This window comes from Eretmochelys imbricata, chromosome 12 (assembly GCF_965152235.1).
Source record: "Eretmochelys imbricata isolate rEreImb1 chromosome 12, rEreImb1.hap1, whole genome shotgun sequence".
NCBI lineage: Eukaryota > Metazoa > Chordata > Testudines > Cheloniidae > Eretmochelys > Eretmochelys imbricata.
Genome location: NC_135583.1, coordinates 9,783,041 through 9,797,984, shown reverse-complemented (window position 1 = coordinate 9,797,984; position 14,944 = coordinate 9,783,041). Strand labels below are relative to the sequence as shown.

General features: G+C 47.4%; 2 protein-coding genes across 2 annotated transcripts in view; one reads left to right on the top strand and one right to left on the bottom strand.

Moving 5' to 3' along the window:
* NECAB2 (N-terminal EF-hand calcium binding protein 2) overlaps positions 1-12,226 on the top strand; it is a 374,877-nt gene extending 362,651 nt beyond the window's left edge. The window contains exons 12-13 of the mRNA XM_077831510.1: positions 10,352-10,443; positions 11,888-12,226. Of these exons, the coding sequence (XP_077687636.1) occupies positions 10,352-10,443; positions 11,888-11,916 (121 nt within the window). The 3' untranslated portion in view covers positions 11,917-12,226. The remainder of the gene's footprint in view (positions 1-10,351; positions 10,444-11,887) is intronic.
* Positions 12,227-12,240: 14 nt separating this feature from the next.
* Positions 12,241-14,944, bottom strand: part of SLC38A8 (solute carrier family 38 member 8) — a 36,816-nt gene continuing 34,112 nt past the window's right edge. The window contains exon 11 of the mRNA XM_077831511.1: positions 12,241-14,188. Within this exon, the coding sequence (XP_077687637.1) occupies positions 14,086-14,188 (103 nt within the window). The 3' untranslated portion in view covers positions 12,241-14,085. The remainder of the gene's footprint in view (positions 14,189-14,944) is intronic.

Here is a 14,944-nt window from a genome sequence, read left to right as displayed (position 1 = left end):
CGTACAGTTAAAATTAATCATACTACGTGATGGAGAGTTAGGTCATTGAAAAGAGCCGTATATAGATAGCGCTTTCTATCAGAGGAACTCCAAGCACTTCAGAAAAGTGGGGATCCTCCCCGTTTCGCACATGAGGAAGGTAAGGTTCGGCAAGCGAGTCCTGAGGAGGACAGGTCTCTGCTGTCCGAATGCAACGTATTCCCCTGTGTGCCATGGAACTCAGAGCTTGATCTGGTTCCCTTGCTAGCAGGGGCTCGGGGAGCTGTGGAGGCAGCATGCTCAGCCTTGAAGAGGAAGGTGAATCTTGTTGTAGTCTTTTTGAGCACTAAGGGGTGACCCATCAGCTAGAAAAATGTACTGGCTGCATTGCCATATATTGGGCACATATCTGGTGGTCATCACCAGGGTGGATGTAGATGCTTGAAGTTGTGCTGTTTTTCTATATCACATACTGTTTAAACATTATTATCATAAAATCTCAAAAAGGGCCTGTGACTGGTTCAGTCACAGATACCCTCTTGGGACTGTCACCTGATGTGCTGAATTTACCTCTGAGCCCATTTTCCCTGCCAGCTTGGGATTTCAGAACCCTGTCTTGTTGAGCCAGACATGCTAGCCTGCTGCAGACACAGACCCAGGTCTGGTCCATGCCCCCAGCGCTGCAGACTTTAACCAAAAACTGCTCAGCAAGTCACCTATCTCCAGCACCCAGACACCCAGGTGCCAATAGGATCCAAACCCCAAATAAATCCGTTTTACTCTGTATAAAGCTTATACAGGGTAAACTCATAAATTGTCTGCCCTCTATAACACTGATAGAGAGATATGCACAGCTGTTTGCTCCCGCAGGTATTAAACACTTACTCTGGGTTAATTAATAAACAAAAGTGATTTTATTAAGTATAAAAAGTAGAATGTACATGGTGTCAAGTAATAACAGACAGAACAAAGTAAGTTACCAAGCAAAATAAAACAAAACATGCAAGTCTAAGCCTAATACATTAAGAAACTGAATACAAGTAATTCTCACCCTTAGAGATGTTCCAATAAACTTCTTTCACAGACTAGGCACCTTCCTAGTCTGGGCCCAATCCTTTCTCGTGGTACAGACCTTGTTAGTTCCAGCAGGCATCTTAGATGAAAAGCAGGGGCTTCCACATGACTGGGTCCCTTTTGTTCTGTTCCACCCCCTTTTATATCTTTGGCACAAGGCGGGAATCCTTTGTCTCTCTCTGGGTTCCAACCCCTCCTTCTAAATGGAAAAGCACCAGCTTAAACATGGATTCCAGTATCATGTGATATGTTCACATGTCCTGTGAAATTTCATTACCCACACACTGGCATACACACATACAGAAGGCTTACAAGTAAACAGAGCCATCTACAACCAATTGTCCTAATTAATGGTAGCCATCAGGATTCCAAACCACGGTTAATGGCCCACACTTTGCATACCTACAATAGGACCTCAGAGTTGTATTTCATATTCCTAATTTCAGATACAAGAATGATACATTCATACAAATACGATGACCACACTCAGTAGATTGTACACTTTGTAATGATACCTTACAAGAGACCTTTTGCATAAAGCATATTCCAGTTACATCATATTCACACTTATAAACATATCTTTATAAAACATATGGAGTGCAACATCACAGGGCCACAACTCAAAGAAACATAGGCTAATTTTGCCCAAAATTGGCAGAAAGCTTCTAAATACAATTGGTAATGCAACTATGTACTCAAAAGAGTAGTGGTTTTGGAAGGTTTGGGAAATATTTAGCCCCAGGTGATATATTTTATTCATTTTCCTGTACTTTTTTGCCTTTGTTTAAAGCAAAAGTCTGTAGTCACGTGACAGTATGAGCTTGTTTGAGCCAGGTAATACATCAAAATATTTGTCATTATTTGTAGAATGGACTGTTCTGAGAAAGTTTGTGTGTCTGTTATTTTTATGAAGTTATGCAGATCAGACCCTTGACCCTGAATTATAAAACATATTTTTATGGGAGACACAAGGTGGGTGAAGTAATATCTTGTATTGGCATAGACTTTTTGTTATCTGCTTGGCCAGAGACATAAGTGTGAAGCACACATGGTACAATTGTAATGATCTTCTAGCATGGAATACAATACAATGACAATACATGTCAACATGTTATAAATCCGTAATGACTCTTAATAGAAGGGTTGTAGAATGTCTTGCATGACTATGTTGTGTGACTAACAAAGTATAACTACGTACTCTTACGTAACCCCCTACATAGAACTATGAGCTACTGAATGTCTAATGCAACACCCCTTTGAGCTATATTTACTCTCAAAAATAGTCAATAATTTGTAGATATTTGAAACATTTCTACACCCCCTCAGAATCTGTGTCTGGTGCATTCAGTACTCCATTACTACACTTGTCACTCTTGTATGCATCAGAGCACACCAAACCTTCCCTCGGGCATTTGCATCTCCTTGTTGCACAAGTGCTCTCACAGCCACACTGCACAAAGGTGAGGATGGCTCCTGGCGCAGGGGGCAGCACCATCATTTTAAGAACAAGCTGCCCCATGGTATCTCTCACCCATTCCTTGTTAACAGGGGACACTTGAGGAGACTGAACTGTTGTAGGATTCCATAGGCCTAACTGATAGTTTGCACATTTCAGGTGCTGCCTAAAGGAGGGCATTGTTAGTGGAAGTTTCTCACTTGTGTTGTTCTTAGCAAACAACCTGTGGCCACATAAGCTGGAGATGCTTGCTTCTTGCCACAGCACAATAGAGATACCAGCGAGATATTGGCTGCTGACCCTGAAGTTACCTACCTTCCAATCTTGCTAGTGATACTAAGCAAGGATTACTTGATTCCGCTACTGCTTGGCTCTTCATTAACTCTCGGGTTAGGTCAGGTCTGCCCATGACATGAATTGAAAGTAATGGTCCTAATTTATAAACCCATCGACAGACAGAGACGTGGTCACCTGCTAGAATGTTGTACCCACTTTGATATATGACCATGGCTGAGTTTTTCTGCTCTTTGCTCACACTGTTGATAACGAGAGCAGGCTGATAAATGACAGCATGCAGTTAGGTTACTGACACACCGTAGCTGAAATTTCACGTGTTCTTGGGATGGGGAAGAAATCTTTTCTTTTGCACCGAGCTAGGGAAACCACGAGCAGTATTCACACAGACTGTATCTACCTCACTCGTCTTCCCTTGATCTCGCAAATAAAAGCTCCCAAACTCCACAATCTAGGCATTATTAGATTTTCCCTTTGGAATGATGAAGTGGTGCTGTTGTGAGCAAGCCAGGGTCTGCTAACAGGCCCAAGGACACACACAGGCTGCTGTTCAAAGTGCTCGAAAGTTCATAGAGTCAGATGGGCTTGGAGACTGGTATGCTTGTACCTTTTTTCATTTGCAGACCCCTAAACATTTCAAATGGAAATCTTAGACATCTCTGTGGACCCCTAGGGGTCCGCGGACCAGGGGGTGAAAACCACTGTGCTAGAAGAAGGGTGTGGGTACTATTTGTGGTGCAAATTTGGGGTCGTGGTCAAGGAGTACCTGAGCGATAGCGCCCTTCCCCTACCGGCCCATGACCTGTGTTTAAAGTGCTGTAAAATGCAAATGCACAGCCAGAGAACTGGTATGCCAGTTTAAGACCCAGAGTTGTGTCTGAGGTACAAGTTTGGGGTCATTTGGTGATTAGAACCTCTCCTTTCTCCTGACTTGTTTTTACAATGGGGCAGACTGCCCCGGGGACTCCAGTACAGTGGTGCTGGAACAATTTTTGTAGTGGGGGGGGGGGGGCTGCTGCTGATGGTGCTTGTTATTTCTACTTCAAGCCAGAGGGTGCGGCAGCTCCCCTAGCCCCTGCACCACCGCTCCGGTAGTGTTTTGGGTGGCTGTCCAGACAGAGCTGATGCAGCAGGCGTGCAGTGCTGAGCTGGGGCGTGAACTGAGAATGAGCGTGCTCAGTACATGCCACGTGACAGATGGGTAACGCTGGGTTAACTCCCCCTTCAGCTTGCTGAGAAGGGATTTGAACCTTCATCGCTTCCATCTCACGTGACTGTCCTAAGTGCTGCACGAGAAGGTATTCTGATGGGAAGGGCTCCCTCCCTCTTTTCTGATGAATCTGTTCCACTTTAACTACATATTAATTGGGCCAAAAGAAGCCTCAGAAGCCCTCTGTGGTATGGAGATTAGGGGATTCAACCAAAGCGTGGAAGACCCTGGTTCAAATTCGGCCTCTGCCTGGGCAGAACGCGGTAGCAGAGGGATCTGCCCCCGGAGGTGAGTGCCCCTGTCACTGAACAATGGGCTGTTCTGTGAGGGGCTGTTGCACTTTTAATTAAATGAATTGGGGCCAAAGAAAACATCTGAATCACACTTCTGTCCCCACTGGTTAGGTGGGAGATCCCAGGTCAAACCCTCCGCAAAGGGGTTTGAACAGGCGCCTGCCACCTCCCAGGGAGGGTCAGAGGTGGGAGATCTCCGTCCAAACCCCTCTCTGTCCCAAGAAGACAATGGCCTCCGGAGAGCAAGAGAGGATTTGGACAGGGTTTGTCCCACCTCAAAGGACAGCCATTGGGGAAGCAGAACAATCCCTCTTCAGCCCCATTCTTAGCAGGCAGAGGTGGGGTTCAAGCCAGGATGATGGACTCAGAGCCATAGGCTTAAAAGGAGCAGCAATACTCATTTAGTCTAACCCCTGTCAAGGTGCAGGATTTGTAGTGTCTAAACGATCCAAGACAGACGGCTCTCCAGCCTCCTCGTAGAAACCTCCAGTGAAGGCCCTTCCACGCCTTCCTGAGGCAGGCTGTTCCATTGTCCTGCAGGTCTCCATTACTCCAGCCCGAAAATCAGGGCACACACCTCAGTGCTGGAGATCCATCTTCAAACCCTGTTTTAACAGGCAGTGAGGGAATATGAACCAGCCTCTCCTATGCCCCAGGCAAGTAGCCTAACCCCAGGCTAGCAAGGGAGTCTCACTGTGAGCTGGGCTAGTTAAACAGTTTCAACAGCAGGATTGCGGGTGTTTCCTCCTCCTCTCCCCCTGCCCATTAACGTAGCCCATAGGCCAATGATGAGGGTGGTCAGCTGAGAGGGGGCAAATGAAATCCCTTAGCCTAAAGGTTACACAGGAGGGTACCAGCTGTTTTGTGTGGTATTCGACATGTACACAATCTCACAAGAAACAGTTTGGGCACCTAAGTCACCTGACTCCAAGCAAGGGGTTCTTGGCTGTGGCTCACAAGCTGAGCTAGGCCCCGCTCTCCATGACAGGAAGAGCGGAGCCTCATCGCCAGGCGCTAGCTTAGGCGGCTCCCTGCCTAGTATGCTGGCTTTCGCGGAGCCCTGTCTTCGGTGCCTGGCTCTCCCCAACCATTGAAGAGGGAGCCTAAGGCCCTAACGCCAGCTTTGGGGAGCCCATTGTTGTGCCAATGATTTCAAAATTTGACTGTGTTTTGCTGAGTTATGGCCATTTTGGTTTGGCTGTCCGATTATTGGGGGGGAGAACTGCACCATGGCCAGCATCTCCATCCACCCTGCTGCTGACCACCAGCTGTGTGCCCAACATACGGTAGCAATGAAGTTTTTCTAGCTGATGGTTACCCAACTTGTCTTAGGTGCCTGTACACAAATGCAAGAAGCCTGGGAAACAAGCAGGAAGAATTGGAAGTCCTGGCACAGTCGAGGAACTATGATGTGATTGGAATAACAGAGACTTGGTGGGGTAACTCACATAACTGGAGCACTGTCATGGATGGATATAAACTATTCAGGGAGGACAGGCAGGGGAGGAAAGGTGGAGGAGTTGCACTATATGTAAGAGAGCGGTATGATTGCTCAGAACTCCAGTATGAAACTGGAGAAAAGCCTGTTGAGAGTCTTTGGGTAAAGTTTAGAGGCAAGAGCAACAAGGGTGTTGCCGTGGTGGACGTCTGCCGTGGACCACTGGACCAGGAGGATGAGGTAGGCGGGGCTTTCTTCGGACAATTAACTGAAGTTTCCAGAACACAGGCCCTGGTTCTCCTGGGGGACTTCAATCACCCCTGGGAGAGCAATACAGCAGTGCATAGACATTCAGGAAGTCTTTGGAAAGTGTTGGGGACAACTTCCTGGTGCAAGTGCTGGAGGAACCAACTAGGGACCATGCTCCTTTTGACCTGCTGCTCACAAACAGGGAAGAATTGGTAGGGAAAGTACAAGTGGGTGCCAACCTGTGCAGCAGTGACCATGAGATGGTCCAGTTCAGGATCCTGACAAAAGGAAGAAAGGAGAGCAGCAAAATACAGACCTGGACTTCAGAAAAGCAGACTTTGACTCCCTCAGGGAACTGATGGGCAAGATCCCCTGGGAGGCTAATATGAGAGGGAAAGGAGTCCAGGAGAGCTGGCTGTATTTTAAATAAGCTTTGTTGAGGGTGCAGGAACAAACCATCCCGGTGTTCAGAAAGAATGGCAAATATGGCAGGCGGCCAGCTTGGCTTAACAGAGAAATCTTCGGTGAGCTTAAACACAAAAAGGAAACTTACAAGAAGTGGAAACTTGGACAGATGACTAGGGAGGAGTATAAAAATATTGCTCGAGCATGCAGGGGTGTAATCAAGAAGACCAAAGCACAATTGGAATTGCAGCTAGCAAGGGATGTGAAGGGTAACAAGAAGGGTTTCTACAGGTATGTTAGCAACAAGAAGATCATGGAAAGTGTGGGACCCTTACTGGATGGGGGCGGCAACCCAGTGACAGATGATTTGGAAAAAGCTGAAGTACTCAATGCTTTTTTTGCCTCGGTCTTCACAGACAGGGTCAGCTCCCAGACTGCTTCACTGGGCAGCACAGTATGGGGAGGAGGTGAGCAGCCCTCAGTGGTGAAAGAACAGGTTAAGGACTGTTTAGAAAAGCAGGACATGCACAAGTCCATGGGGCCGGATGCAATGCATCCAAGGGTACTGAGGGAGTTGGCTGATGTGATTGCAGAGCTATTGGCCATTATCTTTGAAAACTCCTGGCGATCAGGGGAGGTCCCGGACAATTGGAAAAAGGCAAATATAGTGCCCATCTTTTAAAAAGGGAAGAAGGAGAATCCAGGGAACTACAGATCAGTCAGCCTCACCTCAGTCCCCGGAAAAATCATGGAGCAGGTCCTCAAGGATCCATTTTGAAGCACTTGGAGTAGAGGAAGGTGATCAGGAACAGTCAACATGGATTCACCAAGGGCAAGTCATGCCTGACCAACCTGATTAATGAAATAACTGGCTCTGTGGATATGGGGAAAGCAGTGGACATGATATACCTTGACTTTAGCAAAGCTTTTGATACAGTCTCCCACAGTATTCTTGCCAGCATGTTAAAGAAGTATGGATTGGATGAATGAACTATAAGGTGGATAGAAAGCTGGCTAGATTGTCAAGCTCAAAGGGTAGCGATCAACGGCTTGATGTCTAGTTGGCAGGCGATATCAAGCGGAGTGCCCCAGGGTCGGTCCCGGGGCAAGTTTTGTTCAACATCTTCATTAATGATCTGGATGATGGGATTAATTGCACCCTCAGCAATTTTGTGGATGACACTAAGCTGGGTGGAGAGGTAGATACACTGGAGGGTAGGGATAGGTTCCAGAGTGACATAGACAAAATGGAGTATTGGGCCAAAAGAAATCTGATGAAGTTCAACAAGGACAAGTGCAGAGTCCTGCACTTAGGAGGGAAGAATCCCAGGCACCGCTACAGACTGGGGACCGACTGGCTAAGCGGCAGTTCTGCAGAAAAGGACCTGGGGGTGACAGTGGACGAGAAGCTGGATATGAGTCAGCAGTGTGCCCTTGTTGCCAAGAAGGCTAATGGCATTTTGGGCTGTATAAATAGGGGCATTGCCAGCAGATCGAGGGAGGTGATTATTCCCCTCTATTCGGCACTGGTGAGGCCACATTTGGAGTGTTGCATCCAGTTTGGGGGCCCCCCCACTACAGAAAGGATGTGGAAAAATTGGAGCGAGTCCAGCGGAGGGCAACAAAAATGATTAGGGGGGCTGGGGCACATGACTTACGAGGAGCGACTGAGGGAACTGGGCTTATATAGTCTGCAGAAGAGAAGAGTGAGGGGATTTAATAGCAGCCTTCAACTACCTGAAGGGGGGTTCCAAAGAGGATGGAGCTCAGCTGTTCTCAGTGTGGTGGCAGATGACAGAACAAGGAGTGATGGTCTCAAGTTGCAGTGGGGGAGGTCTAGGCTGGATATTAGGAAACACTATTTTACTAGGAGGGTGGTGAAGCCCTGGAATGGGTTACCTCAGGAGGTGGTGGAATCTCCATCCTTAGAGGTTTGGTTTTTAAGGCCCGGCGTGACAAAGCCCTTGCTGGGATGATTTAGTTGGGGTTGGTCCTGCTTTGAGCAGGGGGTTGGACTAGACCCCTCCTGAGGTCTCTTCCAACCCTAATCTTCTATGAGTCTATAACTCATTAATATAATACCCCAAGTTAATTCTGGCTTATATACTAGCACTTTCCTGTAAGCCCTCCCGCTGATGCTGGATCTAGAGTAATAGCTGTGGACAGAGGCACACCAGGCTGGAAGGAAGGTCAATGAGCGGAATTGTAGGCAATGGTGGATTCTCAGGGTGCTTGACAGGACTTTGAGGCCCCCTCCCCCATGTACACACACACACACACACCCTTCAAGCGTGTGTCAGGTAGGGGGAGGTGGGGGAAACATTAAGGCTGCATTGGCTTTTTCCAGTGCCCACAGCACTGCTGAACTTAAAGGACCGTTTGACTCAGCCATTGCAATTAGAGCTTTTGAATGAAAGAGTTTGTGCAGTAGAGGGCAACGTTAGCCAGAGCCTTACAAGAGTGTTGCTGTGCAGTGTAACGAGAGGCCAGGTTCAGCCCCCGGGCAAGCACTGCCTCAGTCCTGTTTTCCATGCTAACGGGAGTGGAACCACTCTGAGCGTTAATCTGCCCCAGCTCCTGTGGAACTGGTGTGGCCCCATGGAGCTGGCTTTGGTGACACGGGCTTTCAGCAGAGGCAGGCCCTGCCCCAGTACTTGGTGTGAGCTAGCGTGAGAGTGGCCAAAAGTCCTTTGCTGCCTGGCGGGGGCGCAATTTGAACAGCAGGCGCTGAAGCGAAACCAGGGATGGGGGGGAGGTGGCGACACAGGGAGACCAATGGGGAGGGGCAGGGAAAGTGAGGGGAGGAGCAGGGGAAGTGGCAGGGAGGGAAACAAAGGTGACAGCAGGTTGGGGGCGGGGGGTGGCTACAAAAAGTGAGAAACAACACAATAAGCACAGAATTAAATGCGTGCCTGGAAAAGAGAGACAAATGTTTTAAAGTCTGGCCAGGCCTGCAGCTGGGAGGTTGGGGAAGAGCCAGTCTGAGTACAGAGGGGGGCTGTGTCTGCAGTGCAGCAGGGAGGGTGTGCGCCAGCCCCGGGAGACAGATACTCTGCTTGACCTAGTGTGCGCCAAACTGGAGTTTGGATGCTGCAGCAGAGGCTAGTAACCCGAGCAGAAGCCCACCCGCCACACACCCTGGGGTCCAAATTTGGAGGGCCTGGGCTAGCTCTACTACAGAGGCAAAACCAATGATCAACTAGCCGAAATGAGAGACCAGGCTCCAAACGGAGCTGCAGGTGCTCCACATCTCTGCAGAGCTGCTGCTTTTATTGAGGTGCCTAAATATGGCATGTAAGGGTCTAATTTTAAACACCCGTGTGAATATTTTGGCATGGATTTAGCTTCCTATTTATTGTTAATGGGCTCTAATTAATCAACACCCACATGAAATGAACGTATTTTCTAAATCATATTAATTAGCCCAGTGTCTCTCCCCATTCAGACTGTAGCATGTTTTCCAGGATCTAATGCCCCTGTTAAGATCCCAGCCCTTTCAGCCTCACAGATTATCCATGATCAGCCCCTGCAATTTTCCAGACATGTGCTCTCCTCTCTACTTCTTCATTTCTTCCTTCCTTCCTGGAGAAAGAGCTACAAACCTACCCTGTGCTGTGCATTGTGTATGAACACATCTGCATACCACAAGACCAATTCTGTTGATATACAGAATGATTAAACGTGAGTCTGATAGGTAAAGAAGGAGCAAACACTAGGCATTACTGGAAATGGACATGAAAATCCCTACAATTCTGCATATGGTGGGACCCTGATATAGCAAGCAGGCAAACAAACTGCAACTGCGTATCTCCCTGCAAACATCCAAGTCGTTCTTGCTCCCCATGAGTCATTCCTGATTGCAATTCCCAGTAGCAATGGGCAACCCCAATACAGCAGTCTAACACATGAGAGTTTATAGGCCACGATTAACAATTTCTCAAACTTTGTTGCAGACACCTGCAGAGTGCTCCCTGTAAAGGGTTCCAGCATGTTAAAGTGGACACACTGACTCAGCCTGAAGCAGTTTCCAGTGTGTCTGTGCCAGGTAAGGGCAACGGCAGTCAAAGGATCTTAAGCCCTGAAGGGACTTGGACGCAAACGCTCCTGCTTCAGCCATTTCAGGCAGAAGGCTGAAAGGCCTCAAGGGACTAAGCAGCAGGCTCGCGGTTGAATTACTGGTGAGCTCTGTGCCCGAGCTAAAAAGCTGTCCTGGAACCCTAAAGCGAACCAGTCTGCACATGCCCTGCCCAGTACATGCCACTGAGCGGTACTTTGTCCTGCAGGACAAGACTGTTAAGATTCCAGGGGTTATATTTTTAAACACATTAAGCTGCAGGCATTGAAACAGCGTGCAGTGCCACAACTCACACACCCCGAGGGCCTGATTCTTCATGACCGGATACCCTCTGGAGTCATTTAAGCCTACACTGGCTATAAAATGCTACCCAGCCCAAATGACGGTAGCACTTGCCCCCCACCCTCAGTGTAAATGACTGCACCAAGTATAACACACTGGAGAATCAGGCCCATTGTGTTCTTCGCACACAGGTTACTCCTCCCTGAGAGCAGCATAAAACATTGTGTGTTTAAAGTGGGACTGCTCAGTCATTGTGGATTTTTTGCTTGTATATGGCAGGAGTTTTTCACTTTCCAGGGTAACTATTTGTAAGCAACTCACGGCAAGACAAAAGGAGTCCACATTTCTTACTGCTGAGCAAAGAGGCTCAGCAGCTGATCTATAAAAGCCCCAGGACTGGAAGTCTGGTCCACACACACAATTTTTTTGCTGGTGTAACTTGGTTGGTTAAGAATGTGATTTTTAAAAAAACCCAATAGAGCAACACCGCCTACCATGGATGCAGCTGTGCCATATGAAGGTCCTTAGTCCCCTATGGGAATAAGCTGTACCAGTATAACACACATCCACACAAAAAGGGTTGTACCACTTTAACCACTATAGTTAAAGCAACACAACTTGTGAATGAAGACAGGGCCTTATCCATTGTGTGCCTCAGTTTGCCCCTGCAGCTAATAACTGCTTACCTCCCACAGGGGCTGTGACGTTTAATTAGCTTGCAAAGTACTGAGGTGTCTAATGGATGGTGCTAGCAACATGCAGCATTTAATTACTTAAACAATTAATTTTTCAGTACACCTGTAAACAGCCGAATTCTGCTCTCAGTCTCACAGTCATAAATTCAGATTGATCTGAGTGAGGGGGCTCCCGCTTTACATCAGTGTTACCAGTACGGGATTTGACCCACTGTGCCTATCCTTCAATGTTTTAGCTGTGTGACAAGATACCTGCCCTTGAGTGATTTGTTTTGCAGGCAGAGAGCAAGTTCTTCCCATTTGTGCTGCAATGAGCAGTCCAGCTCTGACACAGCCTCCTCCCACCGCACCACCCCAGGGAGGGTTAGCCATTGCCCGCGCAAAGCTGCGGGCGGGTGGAGACTGAGCTCCTGCCTTGACTGGTTGTTCTCTTGCAGCTGCCTGGTGCACTCTGAACAGAGATTGAGTCCTCGGCCGGCACGGAGTCAAGCAGCAAGGTGATCCGTTGCACTTCCAGGCTCTCTTGCCTTTTCTGTCCAGTGAATTCTCTCCCCCTTTGCAGAAGACTAAACTCCTGTCTTTTCTAATGCCTTTGGTACAGGTGATGTCTTTTGAGTTCACTACTAACCAAGAATGTCAGCAATGTATTTGCTAGGTGTTTGAAGTGAAGGAAAAAACATAACCACCCCACCCACTGTCATAGCTCCTAAACGCTCCCCTTAAAGCTTGGGGTGGAGCAGAGTCTGCCAGTCTCCTGCCCCCAACAGCCCCATTGCAGGGATTCATGGGTTTAGTCTTGGCTCTGTCCCAGACTTGCTCTGTGACAGTGGGCAAGTTGCTTATCCTTCCTGTGCCTCAGTAAAGTGAGGCTGATAGAACAGTTTGGCCAGAATGGTCAAACCTGCCTGCCAGCACGTAGGGCCTGATAGTGACAGGCTCGTACTCGAGCCCCATCTCATGTCGGATGCTGTCTGAGAGGGGCCAGCAGCAGGTCACCTCCCTTAAGGAGTCTAAATATCAGCGCTGGTGTTAGTTTCTTTGTCCAGTAGTTTTGAAAGAAAATAATTTATAGCAGGGGCAGGACTACGCTGTAAGAGTTCTCCCTGAGGTTTCACTCGTTCACCGCTGCATAGCATAACAGGCCTTACTCCTAGAGAGAAGGAGACATTCTGCCACTGCCTTAGAACTAGATACAAAGGGGTCACCTTTTTAATTTGTTCATCAGGTTTCTCCTTTATAGGCTGCTGAAAAGAACCACTTGCCTTTCTCCTTCCCTCCCCAGTCCTACCTCTTGATTCCATAATTAGTTTCCTTCACATTAACACCAATGCATGCTAAATAAGCCTTGATGTACTAGAGATGCCTTCTGGCTGTAGAAAGTAGCAATCTGTTCCTTTACTAAGTTTGGTGCATTTTGTATTTGTTTCTAATAGGGACAGAAGCAGGGGAGACTAGTTTTTGGGATGCAGGCTTGCTTATTTCTTCACTTTGACTGTAACATTTGATATTATTCTAGCTGTATGTTTGATATCATCGGGCTCTAAAGCCATCGTACACTGTAGGAAATTTAATATTAGGATATGTACAGTTAGATAATACAGAGACCAAATAAAATGTAAGTGGGAAATGGTGGTGGTTTTATTCTAAATCGCTCCTTGCTCTTCAACAGGGAAACAGAATGGAAGTAGTTTTGTGAACTTGTAATGAAAAACACATCAAAATAATTCAAGGGTAGGTGGAAAATAAAGGGCAGTTATGCACAAAATCACCGTTCTCCATAGTGGGAACTCCAGTCTCCTTGTATTGAAGATGAGATGCCACACTGAGGGAAGGTCTACGCTGCCATCAGGGAGGTAACTGCAGCTGCACAGATAGGTCCAAGCTCGCTCAAGTAATAATAGCAGTGAAGGCCCAGGAGCCTAGGTGCTACCCTCGCCTCTCGAGCTGCTGTGTAGACATGTGCATAAAGGATCTAGGTGTTGAACTTGCAAGTTCTAATACTTGTACAAGTCTAACTCTGGTAATGGACCTTCTGTCTCTATTCTAGCAATACTGATATGATCTGTAAAATACAAAACATGATATTTCAAAGATTTGCCCTTTTTCCAGAATGCACACACTCATCCATTCTGATGTGAAGGGGTGTCTAGTTATTGTCTTGAACAGGGTGTGTAATAAGGGCAACACAAGGGGAATGGTATAACCCATTGGGAAAGCTGGCATTTGAGATGACAATAACAGACCATACTTTGAAGAAGGGAGTATCAGGGACACCTTGGATTGACCTTTCTCCTCCAGTGGCTGATACTTGGGGGTTGCTCTGATGAAAGGAAACCATGTACCATCAGAAGGGAAGAATAGATAAAGGTGTGAGGAGGCACAATGATCTTGGAGCATCACTGTGATGTTTGACAGGCACCCTGCTGCATGGTAATGCTCGTCATTTAGCAAACAGGAGAGACTGAAAATAAATCTCTTTTAAAGTGAACGTAAACAGGGAAAGGCTGAGAAACACCCATCAGTCATTTGGAAACCATGCTCCAATAAGATGCATTGTTCTTTGCAAGCACGGCTGCCTGTAGGTTGCACCAAATTACGTGCAACTTGCTGAAGGCTGCTGGGTACCTGTAAGCAGCTAGAATTTGTAGACCAGCTCCATGACAGCAGTGGTTGTGCTCTGACCAAAGACAAAAGCTCCACAGAGGATGGAGATGACACCCCAAGCAATCAAACAGGACCTAGAAAATAGAAGAACAGCACAATGGAACTGTAGGCAATGATTTAGTCTCCCAGGGGAAGGCTGATTTAAAGAGAAATGTTACCATGAATACAACTCTTCCCCTGGACATTGAGAACTCAACTTTTGTTCATTGAGATCTTAGGTTTAAAGAACACAAACTACCACTGGTCCCCTAACTGTACTGTTCTTCATACTGAGCTAGCTCATGGTGCAGCCTTCACTCCGTATTTTACTGAGAGGGGGATTGTTGCCCCATGACACCTCGTCAGCTGGTTGGAAGGGGGGGGGGGGGAGAAGTGTATGGGTGCCTACTACAAGTTTATTAAGCCTGACCCCCATTTCTCTGTCCTTCCAGCCCCAGTGTAAGGTTCTCCTGGAGCAGCAAGGTGCTGGGCCCTGTAATTTCTGCCCCTCTCTACTAAACAGCGGTTATCAGAAAAGACAACCCTTGTTGGGGGAATGCAGAGACAGCAGCTCAAACAAACAATCACTCTTTTCCTTCTAGAGCCCACACCCTTTCAGGGGACGAGCTGGGTTCAGTTTCTTCCTGTGTAATGAGAGACTGTTGAGTGGCTGTAGTCAAAATGTCAGTACTGATGCACACGTCAGAAAGAACCCAGCTTGACTTTCAGATCTGAGCTAGAACTTCTGCCAGGGAAACGAGCGCTAGTTGCCAAGGACAGACAAAAAAACATGGACTCCTCACCTCATTTATGCAGAGTCAAACCATACTTCTCTTTTGTACCAAATGGGA